At 39.2% G+C, this 23,169-nt stretch overlaps 1 protein-coding gene across 1 annotated transcript; it reads right to left on the bottom strand.

Annotated features, from left to right (window-relative positions):
* Window positions 1–9,961: 9,961 nt before the first annotated feature.
* Window positions 9,962–22,006, bottom strand: rgs5a (regulator of G protein signaling 5a). The gene is made up of 5 exons (XM_085436281.1): window positions 21,854–22,006; window positions 21,108–21,221; window positions 19,396–19,457; window positions 13,172–13,338; window positions 9,962–11,684 (listed from the first exon to the last, which is right to left on the bottom strand). Exons 1-5 carry the CDS (start codon window positions 21,895–21,897, stop codon window positions 11,520–11,522), a joined length of 552 nt encoding a protein of 183 aa, XP_085292407.1. The 5' UTR covers window positions 21,898–22,006; the 3' UTR covers window positions 9,962–11,519.
* Window positions 22,007–23,169: the final 1,163 nt, after the last annotated feature.

Raw genomic sequence — 23,169 nt, 5'->3', positions numbered from 1 at the left:
CCTTGGAGTTCATATAGTGAGTAACTATGCAGAGAGTTTATTATGGCTGTTTACTGCGCTGTGGTAAATCCACTCTGCTGCAGATCATGGGTTTTAACTCCTGTTGTGAGTTACTAATGCTCTAGTGTGTGATGAATCAGATGCATTTTAATTTGACCCAGCATGCCAGAATGCAAACTGTTCTCAGCGGTGGCAGTCATCTGAGCTTTCCTTTATACATGCAAAGAACAACAGTTAGAAAGCTTCTCTAATTAACTCAGCTGCTTAAGGTTTCTAATTTATATATCATAAAAGGAAATTTGGTTTCTGTATCTATAACTTTCTGGTGATATACACCTTTGCCCATATTATGCTTTTATTGTCTGTGGGCAAGTGTTTCAAATTGTGAGTGTTAAATGCGCGAGTTAGGGTTTCACCTCCAATACCTGTATAAAAGATTGCTGTGTAAATATAGTGTGCAAAAAAACAAAAACAGATCTTGTTTCAGATTAATACAGAGAAAAGAAATCCCTTGTAGAAATGTAGTTCTGCAGGTGTTTCAAAATCAAATACCTGCAGAACTACAATCTCTATTCCAAAAAAGTAAATATAAGCAGAATATAATGATTTAAAAAATAAATAATCTAAAAAAAACTATAAAAAAAAATTGTGTCTCTTTTTGAGTTTGATGGCAGCAACATGTCTCCAAAAAGTTGGGATGGTGTCAACAAAGAGCTGTAAAAGTAAGCAATATAAAAAGGAAACAGCTATTAGTACAAGTTAGGGCAGAAAAACTGCATCTTTAAATTGTGGAACATAATCAGAAAACATTTTCCTCAATATAAAATTGTGAAGACTTTCAATGTCTCATCATATACAGTACATAATGTCGTCATAAGAGTCAAAGAATCTAGAGAAAGCATACTGGATGCCCGTGAGATTCAGGCTCTCAGACAGCACTGCAGTAAAAACAGGCATGGTCTGTCATGGAAATCACTGCATGGGCTCAGGAAGACTTACAGAACTCATTGTCTGTAAACACAGTTCACATGCCATCCACGAGTGCAGACTAAAGCCCTATAATGCAAAGAAGAACCAATACATGTGAACATATAAATGGTAAATGGCCTGTATTTATATAGCGCCTTACTAGTCCCTAAGGACCCCAAAGCGCTTTACATATCCAGTCATCCACCCATTTACACACACATTGACACACTGGTGATGGCAAGCTACATTGTAGCCACAGCCACCCTGGGGCGCACTGACAGAGGCGAGGCTGCCGGACACTGGCGCCACCGGGCCCTCTGACCACCACCAGTAGGCAACGGGTGAAGTGTCTTGCCCAAGGACACAACGACCGAGACTGTCCAAGCCAGGGCTCGAACCGGCAACCTTCCGATTACAAGACGAACTCCCAACTCTTGAGCCACGATCGCCCCACATGATCCAGAAACATTGCAATCTTTTCTGTCCCAAATGGACTGAAATGGAAAACTGTTTTGTGGTCAGAAAAATCAAGATTTGAAATTATTTTTGGAAAGCATGGACTCCATATCCTCTGGATTAAAAAGGATAGGGATCATCCAGTTTATGATCAGACCCAGGATTATTGAGCAGCTAGAATCCTATATCATGCAAAAACGGGACAACATTGCTCTCACAAAATCCAACAACTGGTTTCTTCAGTTCCTGGACATCAACAGACTGTTGTTAATGCTACACAGTAATAAAAATGACGCTGTCTCAACTTTTGTGTAATGCATTGCTGCCATCAAATTGAAAAAGAGACACAATTTTTCTTAAAATTGTATATTTTCTAAGTGAAAACATCTGATTTTTTCTATGTTCTATTGTGAATAAAATATGGGTTTATGAGATTTGCACATCATTGCATTCTGTTTTTATTTACATTTTAAACAGCACCACATTTTCTTTTTTTTGTAGAATTGGGTTTGCAACATCTTTAAGAAGGGGGACCGGAGGGTGTGTTCCAACTACAGGGGGATCACACTCCTCAGCCTCCCTGGGTAAGTCTATGCCAGGGTGCTGGAAAGGAGAGTTCGTCCGCTAGTCGAACCTCGGATACAGGAGGAACAATGCGGTTTTCGTCCTGGTCGCGGAACACTGGACCAGCTCTTTATCCTCTCGAGGATACTTGAGGGTGCATGGGAGTTTGCCCAACCAGTCTACATGTGTTTTGTGGACTTGGAGAAGGCATTCGACCGTGTCCCTCGGGGTGTCCTGTGGGAGGTGTTGCGGGAGTATGGGGTGTCTGGCCCATTGCTACGGGCCATTCGATCCCTATACAACCGTTGTAAGAGCTTGGTTAGCATTGCCGGCAATAAGTCGGACTCGTTCCCGGTGGGTGATGGGCTCCGCCAGGGCTGCCCTTTGTCTCCGGTTCTGTTCATAATTTTTATGGACAGGATTTCTAGGCGCAGCCAAGTGGCGGAGGGCTTTCACTTTGGTGGCCTCAGAATCTCATCTCTGATTTTTGCGGATGATGTGGTTCTGTTGGCTTCATCGGGTGAGGGCCTCCAGCTCGCACTGGAACGGTTCGCAGCCGAGTGTGAAGCAGCGGGAATGAGGATCAGCACCTCCAAATCTGAGGCCATGGTTCTCAGCCGGAAAAGGGTGGAGTGCCCACTCCCGGTCGGGGATGAGTTCCTGCCCCAAGTGGAGGAGTTCAAGTATCTCGGGGTCTTGTTCGCGAGTGATGGGAGAAGGGAGCCGGAGATCGACAGACGGATTGGGGCTGCAGCTGCAGTAATGCGGAGGCTGCACCGGTCCGTTGTGGTGAAGAGGGAGCTGAGTGTAAAAGCGAAGCTCTCAATTCACCGGTCGATCTACGTCCCTACCCTCACCTATGGCCACGAGCTGTGGGTAGTGACCGAAAGAACGAGATCGCGGATACAAGCGGCAGAAATGAGCTTCCTCCGAAGGGCGGCTGGTCTCTCCCTTAGAGATAAGGTGAGATGTTCGGCCATCCGGGAGGGGCTCAGAGTAGAGCAGCTGCTGCTCCACATCGAAAGGAGCCAGCTGAGGTGGTTCGGGCATCTGACAAGGATGCCCCCTGGGGACCTCCTGAGTGAGGTGTTCCTGGCATGTCCCACCGGGAGGAGGCCCCGGGGCAGACCCAGGACACGCTGGAGAGATTATATCTCTCGGCTGGCCTGGGAACGCCTTGGTGTTCCCCCGGATAAGCTGGAGGAGGTGGCTGGGGAGAGGGAGGTCTGGGCCTCTTTGCTTAGGCTGCTGCCCCCGCGACCCGGCCTCGGATAAAGCGGATGAAGATGGATGGATGGGTTTGCAACAGACCCTAACAACCTGGTGCATCTGATTGATAAAAAGCATGGGCCCAACAAGAGTGATATCAGTCTGTAAGATGTTAGTTCTCAGTTAACTAAACTGGAAAATAACTGGGAAGATAATAAAATGAAAACATAAAAATGAACTTTAAAGAGTTGTATTCTGCCCTAACCTCTTGAAAATAGAAAATCCACAATAAAACAAATGTAAAACAAACAAGTAGAAACAGAAGTTGGTACCCGTGATGGAACAGTAAGAAATGGGCTGAATGAAGGGGGATTTATAAGCAGAAAAGCAAATAGCAACTAGTACAAAAAAAACAAACAAAAAAACAAGGTTGCAGTGGGCTGAAGAGAGACAAGCATAGACTGTGGATGACTGGATGAAAGTGATTTTCAGTCACGAAGCACAAATCTTCACTAGCAGAGGAGATGGTACTGCAACTTTTATACAGTATTTTTCAAATGACACATATAGAGACGACTGTCTGAAGAAAGCAAGAAAATGTCCCACATCATTTATGATACTGGGTTGCATTACAGATGTGAGGAGATGACACTCATTATCTGAACAGTAAATGCACAGGTATACATTTAAATTTTGGACATTTTCCTGTCCATCAGAGAAAGTAGGTTTGATGATGGTGATGATAATGGATCTTTCCACAGAGCAAAAAGGGTGAACACTTTTTTTTCAGGAGATTCAGATATACTGAATGACAACTGATGGTAGAAACAGAAAAGAAAAATGGTCCAGGATAAAACTCAAATCTGCAAAGCACTTCTGAGATGTTTGGAACCAGCTTGATGGAGAATGTTGTTTTTCCTGAAGTCCATGCCTTAAACCATTCAATGCACGATAAAAGTGTGAGAAGATGCAACAAAGTATTAATTGGCATATTTTTCCTCATGATCCCAACAGGTGATATATGTCCTATCCTTGATCTGCAAAGGAAAAAAAAACCCTCACAGCCTTAATGAAAATAATTTTACATGTTTGAGTTGTTTGTTGTGGGCTGATTGCATAATTTTTGCCAAGGCTTGTACACTGGTCATGCATTGTTCTTATATGATTGTGATATCTAAAAGAGGAAAAACAAACACAGTCTACACACATACACTGACTGGGCATAGGCTCACAATTAACAATGATGCTAAACAGTGACAACCAAAAAGTGTTGTGATAAACTACTTGCTAATAGCTAATCCTATATATGCCAGTCCATTTTTATTTGACACCTTCTTAAATGAAATTGTTACAAAAGCCGGTTCTGTTTTTGCATTCACTAACTGATTACTGTGCATGAGGTACATATTTTTATTCCTTTCATATATGTTATGATGCAAGAAATTGATCATAAGTGTACTATAGAGTCTAGTCTGCCAGCATTACTGCACTTTAGCATGACGCTCACAAACCTATCCTTATCAACCCAGCTACTCAAACCAATCAAGGATTCTTTGAGTAGACAGACGTTATACAGCAGCAGCTATCCAAGGACTATGAAAGCCAATTGTACAGATATCTTGAAAGAAGGAAAGTGTATTTATCATTCTGATGATAGGAACTGTAATCTAAAACATGTAAATTCCACTATTAAATATTTAATAACCATCTATCCATCCATCCATTCGCTTCCGCTTATCCTTTTCAGGGTCGCGGGGGGAGCTGGAGCCTATCCCAGCTGTCATAGGGCGAGAGGCGGGGTACACCCTGGACAGGTCGCCAGTCTGTTGCAGGGCCAACACACATGGACAGACAGCCATTCGCACTCACATTCATTTGCACATTCACACCTAGTGACAATTTGGATTATCCAATTAACCTATCCCCACAAGCTGCATGTCTTTGGACGGTGGGAGGAAGCCGGAGTACCCGGAGGGAACCCACGCAGACATGGGGAGAACATGCAAACTCCACACGGAAAGACCCCGGCCTGATGGTGGAATTGAACTCAGGACCTAAATACTAAATTATTTTAATTTTGTAGTTTATCACATGTAGCCCCCATACCATCCTTCAGGAGGTGCTGCAGCATGCTTAGGCACCACTAGAGTATCAAGACACTACTCTGGGAAATTGTTCATTACTATGGAGCTCAAAAATCCCATTCATATTCTCCCTATGGACTTTGACTATGAGCCATAATGTTATAACCATCCAAAGCAGACTTAGTATGATCTACAAAATAGTGAATAGTGCTCATGTAGAAACCATAAGCCTACATGATATCAACCTTGTTTTACGGACAAAAAATGTTGTAGAAACAGCATCGTCTCTGGTTGGTGGATGCTGCTGTTTAAACCGCAAATGTCAGGATACCCGAGGATTGACTGCAGACTGGAACAGAGCATTCTTGACTGTAATCAGGAATAATCCTAGTTTCCATACGGATAACTGTGCTATACAGTACACACACACGCACAGTCACTGTTCAGTCCTATTTGCCTAGACAAATAAATTCATGTGAGATAAAGATCCATCCATCCATCCATCCATCTCCGCTTATCCTTTTCAGGGTCGCGGGGGGCGCTGGAGCCTATCCCAGCTGTCATAGGGCGAGAGGCGGGGTACACCCTGGACAGGTCGCCAGTCTGTCACAAGGCTAACACACAGGGACAAACAACCATTCGCACTCACATTCATTTGCACATTCACACCTAGTGACAATTTGGGTTATCCAATTAACCTATCCCCACAAGCTGCATGTCTTTGGACGGTGGGAGGAAGCCGGAGTACCCGGAGGGAACCCACGCAAACACGGGGAGAACATGCAAACTCCACACAGAAAGACCCCGGCCTGATGTTGGAATTGAACTCAGGACCTTCTTGCTGTGCGGCAACAGTGCTAACCACCGTGCCACCGTGCTGCCGTGAGATAAAGATGTGACCTTAAATTAGATGATGCAGATATTTCTGCTCAGAGATCGCCTCTCACTTTCTTGGTGTCACATTTTAACACAGTATGCTCAACATAAGCCTGTGAGCAGGCTAATGTTGAGGTTAGGTTTTCCTAAACCTATTTAATCAATTAATTTTGGTACTCTAATCAAAACAGTGAAAACAAACTAGGTACGAAATAGAAGCTGTATTTGGTACCTATATTTGATGTCTAATAAAGGAGATTGGGTTGGTTCAGACACTTAAATGTGGCAGTTTCTTTTTCATGTAATGAAATCTTCTCTTAGTTGATATCATGGTTTTACCCCAAGTTTCTTTTCCTGAGGTTTCTATTCTGAGGCCCTCTGTACCTGTGTGTGATTCCTAAGCATGATCATTTACTGTATAAATATTTTAAACACAGCTAGAAGTCAAAGTGCACCAGCCACTATCTCCAAAAAGTTGATTCTGTTCATCTGGACGTAGTGTTTTGTGGGAGAAACGTTTCGTCACTCACCCAAGTGACTTCTTCAGTTCCTTAATCTTAATTAAGATTAAGGAACCGACCTCCCAGACCACTGTTCCTTCAGTGGGCTGGTTTCAGTCATTATGCAAATGTTCTGTTTATAAGATTGGGGAAACCTGCAGTCAGCTGAGACTGAAGAACTTTTTGGAGATTTACTTTCCTGGATGATTGAGAATGCATCAAGACACCAGCCACTATGTTTTCACAACTTAAACTGGCTAGAATAATACACCTTGTGTCAGGAAAACAATATCACTTTGTGTACAGTAGCAATTTGATATCATTAGAATTGGTAGTATTTCAAGCACCAATGGTACCTTAACTCCAGTCTTTTATGAGTAGTTCATGTGCACCCAGTTCTGTTTACAGCATCAGACCTAGATGAACGTGGGGGCGGACTGTGGCTAGAAACCCTGTGGGTGCAGTCCTGTCAGCAGTAGATCTCACCGCCAGCCACAGATCTCACTGGGGGATATTGCAGAAGGTTCTATGATTTTCTCCCACAAATACAGATCATTCTTCTTCTGACAAATGTATAAAAAGCCCTGAAACCATGAGAACTGTTTGCCAGAACATTATCAATGTTACAGCCTTCTTTATGAGGAACTAAAGGAGCAATCAGCTTCCTGTGTGCTCACCGATCCTGCAGCACCCACGCCCTCTGCCTTTTAACGATGCTTAAGTAAACATAAACAGCACTGTATAGTTTTATGGTCTTAATCAATCAACAAAGACTATTTTGGACTCTGGGGATTGCAGCTCTGCTTTTTCCCAAGTACGGTCACCAACATGTCCCTAAAACTTCACATAGATCCCACCGCTATAGGTTGAACCTGAATCCCTCAACAAAACATCACATTTTATGTTATATAATTTTCTTTTTTCTTTTCATGTCTGATTACCTTTTTTCCATACTTGGAACTGTCTGGATTCCTTTTTTAACTGCTAATAAGTCTATGAAAACATATCGTAAAACATAAAACGCTGCCAGAGTGAAATGCTATGTCTTGTGGCAAGAGACAAAAATAAAAAACTAAATATTATATGACAGGTAAAGTAAACTGAGAGTGACAGTGTGTGAAATCAGAGCCAAAGATGTTTGAGTTTTGATCTGCTTACTCATCTGTTTCAGCAGTGATTGTTTGAAAGAGTATTGATAGATCTTTGGCTATCAAATAAAATGTCAGACTTTTAGCTTGCCATGTTTTAGTGCTCAGACTTTAGATACTACAAGTCCGAGTCTATAAATGTGACAGTGTCCCGCACATGTTACAAGCTCAAGAAACATTTGTCAGAGAGTCACTAACCTCCTTTGGGGAACAAAGGCATCTGACCTTTTCCATCTATTTCTAGGAAGCGCGGTAGTGACGGATGCATCCATGCAAGCTTTTGACAGTGTTTGTGTTGGCAGCTAGTTAGTCAGCTGCATCTGTTTCCGCTCTGCTCTTTAGTCATCGCTGATGTTTCTTGGTGGTGCACTCTTTACATGCAGATTCTTTAAAACAACCCAGTCATTCCAAGAAGGGATGGAAGAAAAATGAAGTAAATATATAAACTAATATGTTTTCTGAGACTTTTTTGTTTTTCAGTGCTGTTTGTCTTTGACTGTTTCTGTTACATAATTGCAGACACTTTTTTTGGGTGGTCGGTGGGGGTTGATTATTGGCCCTGAACTAAGGCCTTGAAAAACACATTTTTCCCCCTTTTGTTTTATATCAACTATATATCTATTTATATCTATATCTATATCTTTTTGGATTTATGCTCCAACTATTTGATAGGAAGGCGCTACAACCAAGCTAGCAGATATTTGAAACAATGCTTAGGCCCACAACAGGTTCCGTATGTATAACTTAAAAAAGAAAAACCAAAATGACAATTTAAAGACAGATGTTTCCTCTTTTATAAGAGATACAGAACACTAGAAAGAGTACTTGCCTTATCTCCATTCAGAGCATCATGGATTTCACTGTTCAGAAAATCTGTACACGTTTAGATATTTACATGTATAAATAAATACATCTTCAGGAATTGTGTGCATATATATTTTTATGTGATTGACTCCAAAACGTACATGCAAGCTACATCCAATAATGCATTGTCAGCACCATTAAAGCCCTTATTGATTTTAATTTTGTTTAATTTTTTTCTATGATGCTGATTGATGACTTCTCACTCTTCAGGTTATGACACCAGACTGGCTAATCTGTGCCATCATGAATCCTTGTCATTTCTCTTTAAACCTGAAAGGAATCTTTGTCAATTTGGTGGTCCGATGCATTTCATAATAACACATTTAGAAATTCAGATAAGCTGAAAAAGTAGAAAATATATCACGCCTGATGTCCAGATCGGCACAATTTTTAGTTTTTCTTTTTTCTTTTGTGATATATTTGAATTTTCGGGAACAATAAGGACTTATAAATGCTGATTATATAATTATATTTCTGTTGGTTATTACATAAATCAAGAGTAAATATCATCACACTCAACGATTGCTACATTTAACGAAATGCATATATCATAGACACTTCAACATTACACACCAACACCAAATCCAACATTACATCTCATTGTAGCATAGTCTTGTGTAAGTTGGTGAATACTCTTAAGGATAGAAGAGTGACAAATAACTTGTGATTGAAAGTATAAAATGTAGTCTGAAACAGGAAAGTACATATAAGGTTGGCTTTATCAACTGATATTGCATATATTTTTGAATTTGTAATGCTGCTATAAATGTTGCTAACATTACACTTTGATTTTAGGATTTAACTGTGTGCTCCAGTCTTTATCATAAGATCATTCTCATTAGCCACTTGAGGGATTGTCTAGTGCTGAAAACATGCAAGATCAGTTTCCCATGTTTTTCAAAAGTAAATTTACACTAAAAGCAGATCTGGACCTTTTTATTGACTTGGCTTGCATACATACAGTACAGCTTTGGTGTTGTGACATGGGAAAAAGATCTTTCTTTGTATGAAACCACTGTTCTGTTTACTTCTATTTATGAGATTCCCTCCTACTTGATTTTCCCATCTTAGCAACTTGCACTTAAGTGGTAGACAAGGAGCTCCACCACTTAGCCAACTAGCCAGCACTGTCCTCAAGGATGGCTCACACAGGATACATTACAACCAAAAGGTTGGGTGTAGTGAAAATCCACATTTTTATATCTATGTGAGGGTGAGATAACAGACCAGAACCAAAATAGAAAATAGGTTATGTGATAAATATTAGTCATGCATTGATAGTACTCCACTATGTGAGATATTCTTTTATTAAAAAGACAAAGTATTTGGTCCATGCTACAAATTATTCAGGCAATCAACTGATTCAAAACAACCAACTGTTTTACTGCCGTTCCACTTTAATTTCCCTTTGTTTTACCTTTTAAAAAGTCATTTGCTCTACTTTCCATGCAATAAGGTCTTAAGGGGGGGAAATCACAAAACACTTCACATATCACAGTCACATCTTTCTGGATAAAACTTTAATGTCTTCTAAAATGATTTAACATTGTTGTACATTTAAGGTGAATCTTGAGGTTTTTTAATAAAAGCAAAACTGCAAAATGTTTTTCATCGTCTTATCTTAAACTTGTGACTTGGTTTACAGTTTTTCTTTCTTTTGAAAACACTCACTATGTAACCACTGAGCGGTAGGGAAACTTGAAACAGGCACTACTCCATTTCAAAGTAAAAGCTGTGTCTTGTCACTTTTGCTTTCAAGGCAAACAGTCTATGTTTCCGGTATGGGTCACACTGTTCAGAGTTTCACAACTGCATAATGAGTAATTGGTGAGTGTTTGAGGCCAAGTCGGCGCCATGCATGTATTCATGTTGGAACCGCAGCAATATACTATTGACCAAAGATATGGAAGGAGGTTATTGGTGCAGCAATTTATAGCTCTTTGCAACTAATGTCATTTAGCAACGGAAAGCAATACCAATGCGTGTGGTTAGATTTTAGTGACTAGGCCTTAGCAATCGATTTAATAATGACTGTTAGCAACCTCCAGCAACTTTTTTGTACAACTACAGTAGGGGAATACTCATTTTTCTCCAGTTACTCAGCTTTATAGATTTGGAATGCCTTAGTTTTTCAGACCAAATGGAGCAGGTCAGAGACAATAAACTTCTCATCTTCTTCCTCCATCTCTTTTACTTTTTCATGCTACCACCATGTGTCAAAAGTGCATGGTAAACAATGGGGCCCAGCTTACACATAATGATAAATCTGTCTGACAAAGTTCCAACACTGTGATGCAAGTAGTAAGTATATGTTAGGTTATGTTTATAAGGGATTTTTTCAAAAGAATGATTTTCAAATCCCAAACTGAAGAACTAACTTTCTGACCTAGTTAAAGATTTGTCTGGTTTCCATAGAGATTACTTTTACATGTTTTGATATAGATTTAGTGTGTATATTGGTGTGTGTTGGTGCATCCCTGTACTTTTTTCAAAGGAAATTTTGATTTACATTTGAGGTCATGCTAGGAAACCATCAAGTTTAAGAGTCCAAATTTAGGAACGTGCGTGTGTGTGCGGGGGTGGGTGGGTGGAAAGGTGGGGCTATTTCAAAAGGCATTTTTTTCACTTTAGCTGAATTCAAAATGTAATTTTGAAATGTAATATCTATGACATTCACAATTTGGATTTTGGAAAACAAAAGTCTTCCAGATTATAGTTTGCACACACACACACACAGTAGTTTATTATAAATATTTAATCGAAATTCTTCATTAGTTTTCTTTTTTTCAAACCATCTAGCTACTGTTTAAAATCTCCCCACCTACCCACCCCTGCCCTAGCTACTCAATTTAGTTGACCAGGAGCTCCTGGTACTGCTCAGACCGGAGGAAACGGCCAAAGGAGTCTTTCTCCATGAGGGCATAGATCCTCTTCTGGGCCAGGTCAAAGGTTGAAGGGGAAAGCTCCACCAAGTTCCTCAGGGTCACATCCTTGGTGAAGTGGTCAATATTGACCTGTTAGAGAGATTTAAGACAAAAAACCAAAATTCTCTCAGAAGCAAGTAAAACTAGGATAAATAAGAGAAGTTGATATAAAATACGGGTGAAAATACGAGTAATATTTTAATATGTTAGCACTAACAGGCAGGCATCTGTTTCTATCTAGTCTAACCTCTCATGCAAATATGTTTGCCAAGACGGTAACGGCAATAACCTGAAATTTTACACTTAAATGTGATGTCACAGAGGCTACAGTCTTTGTTATTTCTAATTTTATAAGGTCATTCTGATCAAAAAGGTAGATCTTATGAAATAAAAACAAGTATTTCTAAAACTTGTTCACTCAAAACTCACTTGGAAGACTCAGTCATGGTTTTCTCCATGTTAGTTACGGAGTGTACCAATGGTGATAAAAGCAACAGATAAATGATTCTTCTTTCTCTTTGTTGCAAAAGAGAAGAATTACCACTGTTCCAAATGCTGGATTGATTCTCAGTTTTAAAAAGTTTGGTTATAGAAGGCTGATGAATATTATGCTTTTGTTTCTAAATAATGTAATTTGAATTCTGCCTCTAACCAATTTTATATATATTATATACAGCTCTCTGTGGAGTGATTGCTAATCTAGGGTGCTATGTGTTTTGGTTGTCATTCTCCTGCTTTTTGTTTTTTAACTTTTCTTTTATTATTACTAGTTACTTAATCATTCTTAGCCTGGTTTGATGGATTTTCCTTAAGTGGCCCAAACACGCAAAGATTAAAATATGCAAAAAAGTTATGCAGTTGTACCAATGCTGCAAATATTTGTACATTAAGGCTGTTCTGAGTCAAATTTAACCTGTATCTATTTAGATCCACCAGTATGCCTCAAATTGTGGCAAACAATGTTCTTAGTCAGTCTTGAAACTGTGAACCTGTGGACTGTGGAAGGCAGGCAGAGCACAGAAAACCCACACAGGCGGGGGAGAAGTTACAAACACAGAAACGACCCAGCCGAGTTTAAAACCAGGAAACTTCTTGCTGTTTTGGGATAGCACTATTAACTCCACCATGCTGCCTATATCATTATTAAGTATAAAATAATGTTAATATAAAATGATATAATTTAACGTAATGAATTATATTCATAATTGAAGGTTGTAGTGATGGTACTTTGGCATTGTGAAATCAAAAACAAATTCACTCTCAACTTAGGATACAGGATTAATGAGTCATTTAATAATGTCAGATAAACTATTTTTACATTCCAAACAGATCTGTGCTTTGGAATTCAGCATAGACAGTCATTATGGAAATCTTGTCCTGGGTCAGTTTGACCTGGAACATACTGTGAACACATGAAATACTTAGAGTATGGAGAGTGTTAAAGTAAGAGGTCAAGCATCAGTTTCCACTTTGTGAAACAAGCAATGTATGATTAATTTGAAGATTAACTATCTATCATCTTTATGAGGCTGAGCTGATGAAAGAGTAGGGATAGGGAAGTGACATGAGTGCCTGACCTCTCTGGGTCCCTCAGACTGGATAAAGTCTTCGTAGATCTTCTTTGCCTTGGCAGCCATCTTCGCTGGGTTCTTGGTCTTCTTGAAATCCTCACAGGCCATCCAGAACTCGATGTTCTCATCACTGAACTCAGACTGCAGGAAGCTACGGAAGGCAGACAGACCATCTGATAGAGGGAGACACGACAGAGAAGGTCATGAACTGATATGTTATAGGATACAGACTCACAGGTTGTTATCAAAATCTCTCTCCTGGTATGCACTTCACTGAGGAAATATGTTGGCAATTGTAAGCTTCAGTTAAGTTACAGTGACAGTCTAAGTCAAACTAAACATGATTTGAGTATATCCGTTACACTTCAAACATGGCTCAAGAATATGGGTAATGTCATATTCCCGCAAAGACTACAAAGTTAAAACTGGAAATGAACACCATACAAAACGCATCTTATTTTGAAATGGGTTCCAAGTTTGTCACTTAATGAAGAGACTTTCAATTTACTAACGATACAGAGGAGTCAGCTGTTAAGGTGAAATGTCAGAACAGTACAAAAGGATCTCTGCAAATCACAGTATTATATCATCAACCACTGTGCTTATTAACAGCTTTTGTCTACAAAAAGGGACTAATTAGAGAACAGCTTACATACAGCAATGTAGAAAGAAAGGGACTTACATGTGCTATAATGTATCATTTCTTTTTATTTGATGACTGTACGTAAAAAAACAAACAAACAAAAAATAAATAAATTAAAGGAACAGAAAGCTCCAATGTCATTCTAGCAATGGTGACATTGATAAGGAACACTGATAACAAAAACAAAGAAAAAAACTCAACATGGGTTGTTCTGAGTCCACCATTAATATAACTTGTGAGAAAACTGTTTGCGTCCAATGAAAAAATAAAGACTTCTGTTTTTATTCAGTTTGCAGGGCTCTAGAGTGCGACCAATTTGGTCACAAATGCGACCAAATTTTTCAGTGGTGCGACTAAAAACAAAATATTTGGTTGCACCTGTGCGACCAACTGTTCGGGTAGCAAAAAACCCCCCCAAAAAACTGCAACCTTCCCTGTGGTCAACAACAGACACACATTTTGCCCCTATCGTGGACTAAACCAATCAGAGATAGTCAGGGGCGGGACTTCTCTGATTGGCCGTGGTCCAGTTGAAAGTGCAGGTGGCAGTGGGAGGTGAGTAGCTTGAATAAAGCGATATCAATTAATTAAATCCTGAATCGACTTTTAAATATAACTGTGTTTTGCCAGAAACGCCAGATTCTCAGATTAAAGCTCACAAAACCATTTCAACAACAACCAAACAGCAGATGAGAGCAGGTACACGGATTCCACACAAAGACGTAAACACAGACCCGACGCATCAGAATCAACTTTGTCTTTCTCGGCTTTCTCACCCGACGGCCCGTAGACGGACACGCTGTCGGAGCTTAGCGGTTCTGATGCGTCCGGTCCGCGCTGTGATTATGTCTTTTTTGCGCTGATTCTGAGCTGCAGGTTTTGTCTCTCTCCAACCAAAATTCACTGAGCCAGCAGCAAAAGAAGCAGCAAACTGCGCTTCACATTTGATCAATGTCGTCATGAATTTTGCTGTTTTGCTTCCACGACTATTAAAATCACACTTCATGCACAGCTAGCACTCTCTCTATCTCTCTCTGTACTTCAAGAACAGTTTCCCGTCTCCAATCTCTGTTTTCTGTATTATTCATTCGCTTATTACCCACCAGTCTACCGTTGTTTACAGCGCTGTCGGCTGCTGTCTTTTTCTTTTCTTTTTCTTTTTTTCACTTGAATGACCTCCGACAAGAAAGCCTATTTTTTCTGTTGTTCAATACTGAAGAAATTTAAACTTTATATGCAGAACATTGTAGAATATTTTTAAGGTTATCTGCTATAAAAAGCCAGACCAGGAAAATCAGCTTCATGTTTTTCTGTGTTTTATTCTCAGTTACTTTCACACAAAGGCATCTGCTGTGATGTTCACAATTCTGATGAAGTCAGTACTGATAAATGATCAGAATTATAATATTTCTGACTGTCTGAGGCTAAATTGAATCGAATCGGGACTTTGAAAACCGGAATCGAATGGATTATAGAAATCAGTGATGATACCCAGCCCTAGTGAGCAGCCTAGGCACGACGGAAGTGGATGTAGCTGTAATAGGAAAAGAACTATTGCTAACTTTTCTTTTAAGTTAAGGCCTGATCCTTCTGAAATTCATAGCCAGTGCTCTGACACGGTGTCATCAATCTTTGAAAGCTGAAAAAGCACAGTGTATCCAGAAAAACACATTATATTATATAAATTATTATAAAATTTGTGTGCACCTAACTTTTTAAAGTTAGGCATACCGGTACGCCCATGGCAAAAAGTTAGTCTAGAGCCCTGAAGTTTGTTATGGATGGCAGCCAAGACTTAGGAAAAGCTAATAATTTGGATTGTAGAGGAGAAACTCCTCCATTCCCAAGCAGCAATGTTTCGTGCTAAAAAATGTAGCCACTTAGGTTGTCTCTAAGAGCACATCCTCTCTAAAGTGACAGGATCTACTTATCAGCTCTTTAATGCTCTTTCATTTAAAAATGCTAAAATCCATGTGCAAACCCAGACACAGTCGGCAGTAATGACAGACTCTACTCTTGCAGAACAACACTCCTTGTCAAACAGTAGAAACTGTTTCCGAACAACTCAATGAGCACAAGAAATGGTTCAAAAGGAGTGTTGACTCAGCCTCTAGATTTTCCAAAGACTAATCCCACTGCATATTAACTGAAATAAGTCTGATCCACAAAGGCCCCAACCTTCAGCCCACAAGGCCCAAAGGATCTATTGCCAGAGTCCCAGAGTCATGGTTTTATGTATGAAAGACTGTTTTTTTGTTAATTTTCACTAAACTTGGGGAATCAAATGCAGGACAGAGATCCAAATGTTTAAGCTCACAATAGCACGTTTTTAGCTGATTCTGGTCTCTGTGGCTAATTTCCCACTAGACTGCTTTTGCAGAGCTGGGCTAAATTTTATGAAGGCTTAAAAAGACTTGTTAATACTTGAGAGCCTGTTGCTGCTCGCATATTAATGCCAAGTGACAGGTGTGTGCTGACTAGCTGCCTGCTGATTACTTCCTCACCCAAGTCACTGAACTGGACCTTTCAACCATGTTTGTGATGTTGGTGTCTTTTGTATGATTTTTCCCAAATTATTGTTATGTGACACATAAGTCTGTGGATGCAGCTTGTGCTAACTTTGCACACCTCCCCCTTGTCCAAATATGGACACTTCTGGCTCCCCCTGCAAAAAGCTGGCAGTGACATAAAACTAAGTCAGTGCTTCAAGGCTGTTTTTCTCAATGCAGTGGGTGATGTCACAGAGGCTATGTCAGTCTTTTGTATAATGTCTGTGGTTACTCCTTTACTTTCTGTTACCACACTCCAGGGAGAGGGTGACAACCATGCCGTCTTTTAGAAAAGGTCAGGCATTTTTCATGAATTAAATCCTAAACCCCCCACCACCCCCCACCAACCCCTCAATAACTGACCACTGTTGCTGTTTTTTTTTAGAAAAATATCAGTCCACCTATACTTTTCTAACTGCTACCTGTTTTCCATTTGTCATATGTCTGTTTTCCCCCTCCTGACTAAAACCATAATTAAAGCATTACATAGCAGACACCTCAGTTTCAAAAGCCTTTATTTGACAAATGAAACTGCCAATGTTACACATTCCATGTCTAAATAGGACTTTACATGATTAAGAAGCTGACAGAATTAATGTAAACTGTGCCTAGATTACAATGCATTTCTGTTGTTACTGATTAAAAGCGGATGGATGGTGTATGTTATTTAGTGGGGCTTTACCTCATACCTTTAAAAAAAAAATCCACAAACAATTAAAAAAAAGCCCCCACAACTTTATAAACATTTAGACAACTATCTTTCAGGAATGTCAAAAAGTAACAAATTGATTATTTATGGACAAATATAAAAGCACTTTGGTTATCACAAAATAATTATCCAAACTAAAGCTTGATAAAACAGCCACTCATTTCCCCGAAGGCCATTGTAGCTCAACACAATGCCTGCAAAAGGTCCCATTGTCTATACAGGCATATGCTGCAAATGATAAGCTTTCTGCTGCGGCCTCAGGCCTTTATCTTCAATCTAAATGGCTAGCTTGATTAAAAATAGCTCAGAGTCCTAATCAAGTTGTTGCTTTTTCTTTTTTTGTCTTTTTTGGAACGAGTACAAGGGCACACAAAAAGCAAAGCGCACATGCACAGGCACAAGTTTGTAAATGAGAGCTGCAGCGACCAAAGAACACAGCCTCGTGTTTAGTGTTTGTGTATCTGCCTTTGACTCGATACTCATGAAATTAGTTTTATTAAGCTCCAGTGAACCTTCTTGCTGATAGCAAGTGAATTATTCAGCAACACGTTTAAAAACAAAACCCCTAAAAATGAAATTACTGTAATTTAAACCAAAATACTATGCCACCAATTAAACCCTTTTTATGTCAAGTATAATCTTTTTTTCCTTTTTTACAGGTAGTTATGCATTATGTATTTTCTTCATAATATTGACTGTTGTGCGAAGGCGTTGGTGGTGGGGTTGTGGGGGACAGAGTGTATCTCTGTGCATGAGAGAAAATAATTCATTTACAATCCCAGGGGACTTAACAAGGAAAAGCCATAAAGACTAATGTTAATGCAAAATATCATGTAGATAAATAATCACGGTGTGACAGTTTGCGGCAACTGTGCAATAAATCAGTGCTGCTGGAATCACTTAGACTGCTCCCTAGAGATGTAACCAAAACACCCATAACCTTCCTGGGCTGGTATACACATTTATTCAAGCATACAAACACTGGAGGAACGTACATCTCTCTGCCCCAGACGGTGCTGAAGGAGCCACTTAGAAAGGTTCATTGCCACTCCACTGAGCTCGGTAGAGGAAATGGTTCTCTGTTCACGTATCAGCAACATCTGTATCTAGGGTTTGTTTTAATGCGCAGGGGCCACCTAAGTGACTTATTAGCTGGGGAGTTTACACGTAGTACTAAATACCGCTAACCATTAGAGTTAATCATCAGTCTTGCAGGCTCTCAGGCTTTCTGTTCACTTTGCGAGGTAAACAGCCGAGCCAGAAATTGAGTGTTTGCTGCGCATAGTGACTGTAAATATTCCTTTCCCTTCTTCTTACATTTTTCAGCATCTATGCCAAAAACTCTCTTTATATAACTCTGTCCCCTGCAAACTATTTCATTATGTGTATTATGTGTTTTTTTGGATAGATATATAATTAGATAAATGCATTTTATCCCCTTTTTAAAGATTTAAAGATGTTATATAAAGGTTTTTTTATTCATATTTCACCAAGCTCCTGCTATCCATAGTGTACTGTAAACCCATGCAGAGTGAGCACATAATATTGGATGAGATAAAGATCAAAACCTTATCGTCACCATCTCTCTTATCCAATTAAAACACCATGGCCACATGTAGGTCTTAAGCACACATGTTTGCTGTCATGGAAACCAAAGCCTGCTAGCTGTACTGTTTCTATTTAAACTGTCTTGCAGACAGACACCAGACCTCAAAGAAGGCATGTTTTCACCCTTTGACACTGATTAAAGTTAAACTACAATGATAGCTCTTACATAATGGAAATGACAGCTTTGGACAGAAGAAAATAATGATGTTCTTCAGGCTTCTCTATGAGTACAACAAAGCAAATTCACTGTGTGGTGCACGTAAAAGGGTAACTTTACTTGGAAAATGTTCAATTTTGGGATTTCAGAAAGCAGAATTGTTGGTGTGCATTTCTGGCTTTGCTGTTACATAAACTGAAAGACGTGTGAGGTCCAATATCAAGAAGCAACAACTTTCTTTTTTTTTTTTTTGAAAAAACACTTTAGAGACCAAACACTTTTTAGTAACAGCCACATCCACCTATTCATGCGGTGCTTTACTTAACACCCTTTCTATCTGCCACACACACATTTATAAGGAGACGTCAGGGGCACTACTTGAACATGTGTACTGGAGGAGACCTTCCAATCCACTCCAACTTCTCGAGCCACAGATGTCACATAAAAAAATAAAACTCAGCCTTTTACAAAAAATAGGCAACAACAAGAAACGCAACAAAACGTTCAGCTTGAGCTTTCTGGTTAAGAAAGTGTAAGTGTGAGAAATAGAGAGGGTTGACTTACAGCTGTTGTTCAGGACCCGGTCCAGACTCTCACGCCATTGAGAAGCCTCTTCAGGAGCAGGCCTGTGTGCACAAAAACACCTCTTTTCAGTCAGGAGGAAAAACAGTGTAAAACTTACCTCAGGAGCTAAGAAGGCTTTCTTTACGGTCTTTAGCTGCCATGTTGTTAGTGCTTGAAGCTTACAATTTAAACTGCAAAAAAACAGTTATTAAGGTAAACTTATGGTACAAAACTGCTACCTGCACAATGCAGAGACTGCTAAGTGGCAGTAAAGGTAAAATGTATGTATTTATTAATAATCAGGAAACATTTCAGCCTTCTCACTGAATAACTGTACAGACACCTTTGTACATGAGTGCTGATCCAACCCAAAACAATCCTTGACTTTGAGAAATCTCACTCAGACTCTTTTTTTAAAGCAGCCGGTTAGACGTAGATCGTTGTTGATCAACACAGGTGTTAATAATCACAATAATTAAGGCTCAGACCTAAAAAAAAATGCTTCTTTAATTCTTTAGTGTTTGCCTTGTTTTCCTTTGAAAATGGTTGGGGAAAATAAAAATGACTGTCAACAGACACCAAGTAAACCTCTGATGAACTGTTGCCAGACAGCTTCAGAAAACAGGCTATAAATATTCAAACACATTGTATTGTACTGTATTGTCCTTGTCTGAAAAAAGCCAGATGAAAGCTTTTGAACTGAGTTTGCACTATAAGATTTCACATTTCTGCAGAGGAAAAATAGACCGTCTATGTCTGAATCTTTCCCCGTCATTTCCACTGAGCTCCAACTTTAAACTCATTCAAAGTGGACTTTTATTAAAGAAATTGGACAAAGAAGTCAGATTGTGAAACAATGCTGCCTTCCAGTCACCTTTTTAGGGAACATTTCCAAAGCAGCCTGCTTTTTTTTATGGGGGAAAAATAGTTGGAATAGCTAGTGAGTGACACCCAATCTGTATCTTTAAAAAAAAACAAAGGAAAAAAAGTGTGCTTCAGAAAAAATGAGGGTTAAGAATAAATAATAAGAATTCAAACCAAAGCTTACGGAATAACGAAACATAAATTCGATTTTCTCGATGATATAAGAAAAAAAATGGAGTTCTGACAGCTCAGGCAGGAGAGCTGCTGCGACTGCTGTCAGCCAAACTAAACAAAAAGGTCAAAGGAGCTGCAAGACAAATTTATAATAAATAAACCCAAATAAAGCTTCTGCCACAGCCACATAAACCTTCCTCAAAGCTACACTGTGGCTGGTTTTTAGGTGGTAAAAAAAAAAAATCATCATGCTTTTACTGACACAAGTCAAGGTCTTTCTAGTCTAGTTATGCTACAATTTATTTAAAACATTTTCCATTATGTTAAAAACAAACATTAAAGGCAAAAGTTTCCCTTACAACACCAAAAGTCTAGGTGTACAGTAACAGAAGACAAATAAACACAAAAAACCGGCATAATTTAGCATCTCATACATATTTTTCCACTACCACAGTCTGTTCAAGGCAATGCATTTGAAATCTCAAGCTTTGTACCGTCACACTCCCAACGTCTGAGCCCACTCAATGTCTGGGGAGGTTTCACTTGATCTCCACATCTTGTACCTGCTTGGGGCTCTGTTCTCCCGCTTTACCATCAATTATCTGGTTAACAGATAATCAGGAAAATACTACCCACATCACAGACATTCAGCCCTCGGAGGGAAAAACACTCACTTCTGGAGCTTCTCCGGTTTCTTTTCAGTCTTCTCAGGGTAGGGGATGATGAGGTCGATGGCATTTTCCGGCTTCTGCAGTAAGACTCCTAATTTCGACTTGATCTCCTTAGCCCTGAATGACAGAAAGAAGAACGGGACAACAACGCGTTAACATCTAACAGTCCGGTCCAGATGCTTATCAAATTGTGACACTGTGATAAGTGTCATCCTCTAACCAGAGTAGTATATTTGAACAGGACACTGACATTACACTCACAAGTAAAAATCTGCTTTAACAATCAGTGTAACACAGCTTCAGAAATAAAGCTGCTAAAACTGTTAAAAAAAAAAAAGTCAGGAACAAAACCTAAAATCCAGGTCTTGTTTTTATTTTAGTATTTACCACACTTTTTTTTCTCTTTCTCTCATTAAGCAACATGCCTGACCTCCTTCAGTGTTTGAATGCTTAAGCAATACACTATTCATCTGTAAAACAATAAAAGCTTTAAAACAAGTCATGTACATTATTCTCTGTGTCAAAAAGCCTGTTTAAAAATAATTTATAGGAGGCAGAAAATAGACCACAAAAGTAAAAACTCATAAAGTGAACTTCTTTTTGCTTTAAAGTGCTTTCCAGTGCATACTGTTAACTTTAATGGCACAGAACTCCCACAAACAGGTTACAAAGCTTAGTCAAACTTTGCGGGATCCAAACCACATCACAGCAACACACTATTAAGATGTAAGCAATGATTCAGTACTCACCTTTCGAGGCAGGTTTGGGGTAAAGCGGCTAATCCTTTGCACATTTTCCAGTGCTTTCAATTGCAGTAAAGAACAAATTCAGTTTTCCTGTTAACCCACAGTCACTCCAGGGTTCCTTTTCCTTTCTGACTCTGCCTTTCAGCACATAGGGAGTTTTATACAGACGCCTTTTGGGCTGCGGGCCAACAGCTAAGCCAATCAGACTGGAATGTGTACTGCACGGGTAGCCTGGCTGAGGAAGGGTGGGTTTTCAGATGTGAATGGCTCTTTGCTTTGAGGTTTTAATTAACTGGTCCAGATACAGAAAGGAACATTAGATTTCACTGATTTAAAGTTTATGTAACAGGGATCTGAAGGTGCTAATCACGGTGTGGTTCCCATCTTGTCAGTGTGTTTATTTTATTTGCAGTGATGCATTTGAAAACAGTTCTTCTGGATTTTGTATTTATAGTTCCTGTTATATTTGTTAGTACCAATTTGTTTTCTGATCCTATTTACAGGATGTTTTTTTTTTTTTACCATTTTACACATTTCTTTTAATCTGACACATGAGCGTGGCTAAGAGTGAATGTGTTTACAGTTCAATTGAGTTCTTTTTGTATATCACAAATCACAATAACAGTCTGCTCAAGGTGCTTTATGTTTGAAAAACCCCCACAATAATACACTATGCTATTGTTTAAAACTATAAAACTATAATGTATAACTTAACTGCGACTGAAGTTTGATGCTAAGTATGAGCTAATGTTTAACTTGTTTTGTTCCAGTTAATTGTGTCAGCTGTGTATACATAGACTTTTTTTTTAAAAGTCACTTTATTTGGCTTTTCCCCGCCCAATGTACTGAGCAAAGAAGAAAGAAAAAAGGCAAATGTACACATTAGTTATAAAGGTATTTTTTGATTCATGTCGGGCTATTGGGCTAATTTTGATTACAAACAAAAATCTGCAAAACTGTTGTTATTTTTAACCAAATTGAACTTTTCAATTTATTGAGTATTAATAGTTTAAAGCCATTTATATGGATATCTGAAACCCCAATCTGGGACTTTTGTAGGCTTGACTTGCTGTCACCAGAAACTCTAAATTGAAGAAGCTAAAAGAGAGCCTTCATCAATTTTCATCTTTTGACTGACATATTCCAAGTTCCAAAGTCTGTAATTCTAACTTCTAGTATGGTAGTTCTGTCCCCACTGCTCCATATTATAGCTTACCCTGCGACTCAACATTTTTAATTACAGATCATTTGCTCATTTTGTTTATTGTTGTTTTATGTCACACAACTGACTGTGCTGTCTAAATTACAACCGACCAACT

The sequence above is a fragment of the Copadichromis virginalis genome, linkage group LG17 (genome assembly GCF_057382275.1).
Source record: "Copadichromis virginalis isolate Kocher_CV1m ecotype Utaka linkage group LG17, C_Virginalis_male_GT1.1, whole genome shotgun sequence".
Classification (NCBI taxonomy): Eukaryota; Metazoa; Chordata; class Actinopteri; order Cichliformes; family Cichlidae; genus Copadichromis; species Copadichromis virginalis.
This window is presented reverse-complemented; position numbering and strand designations above follow the sequence as displayed.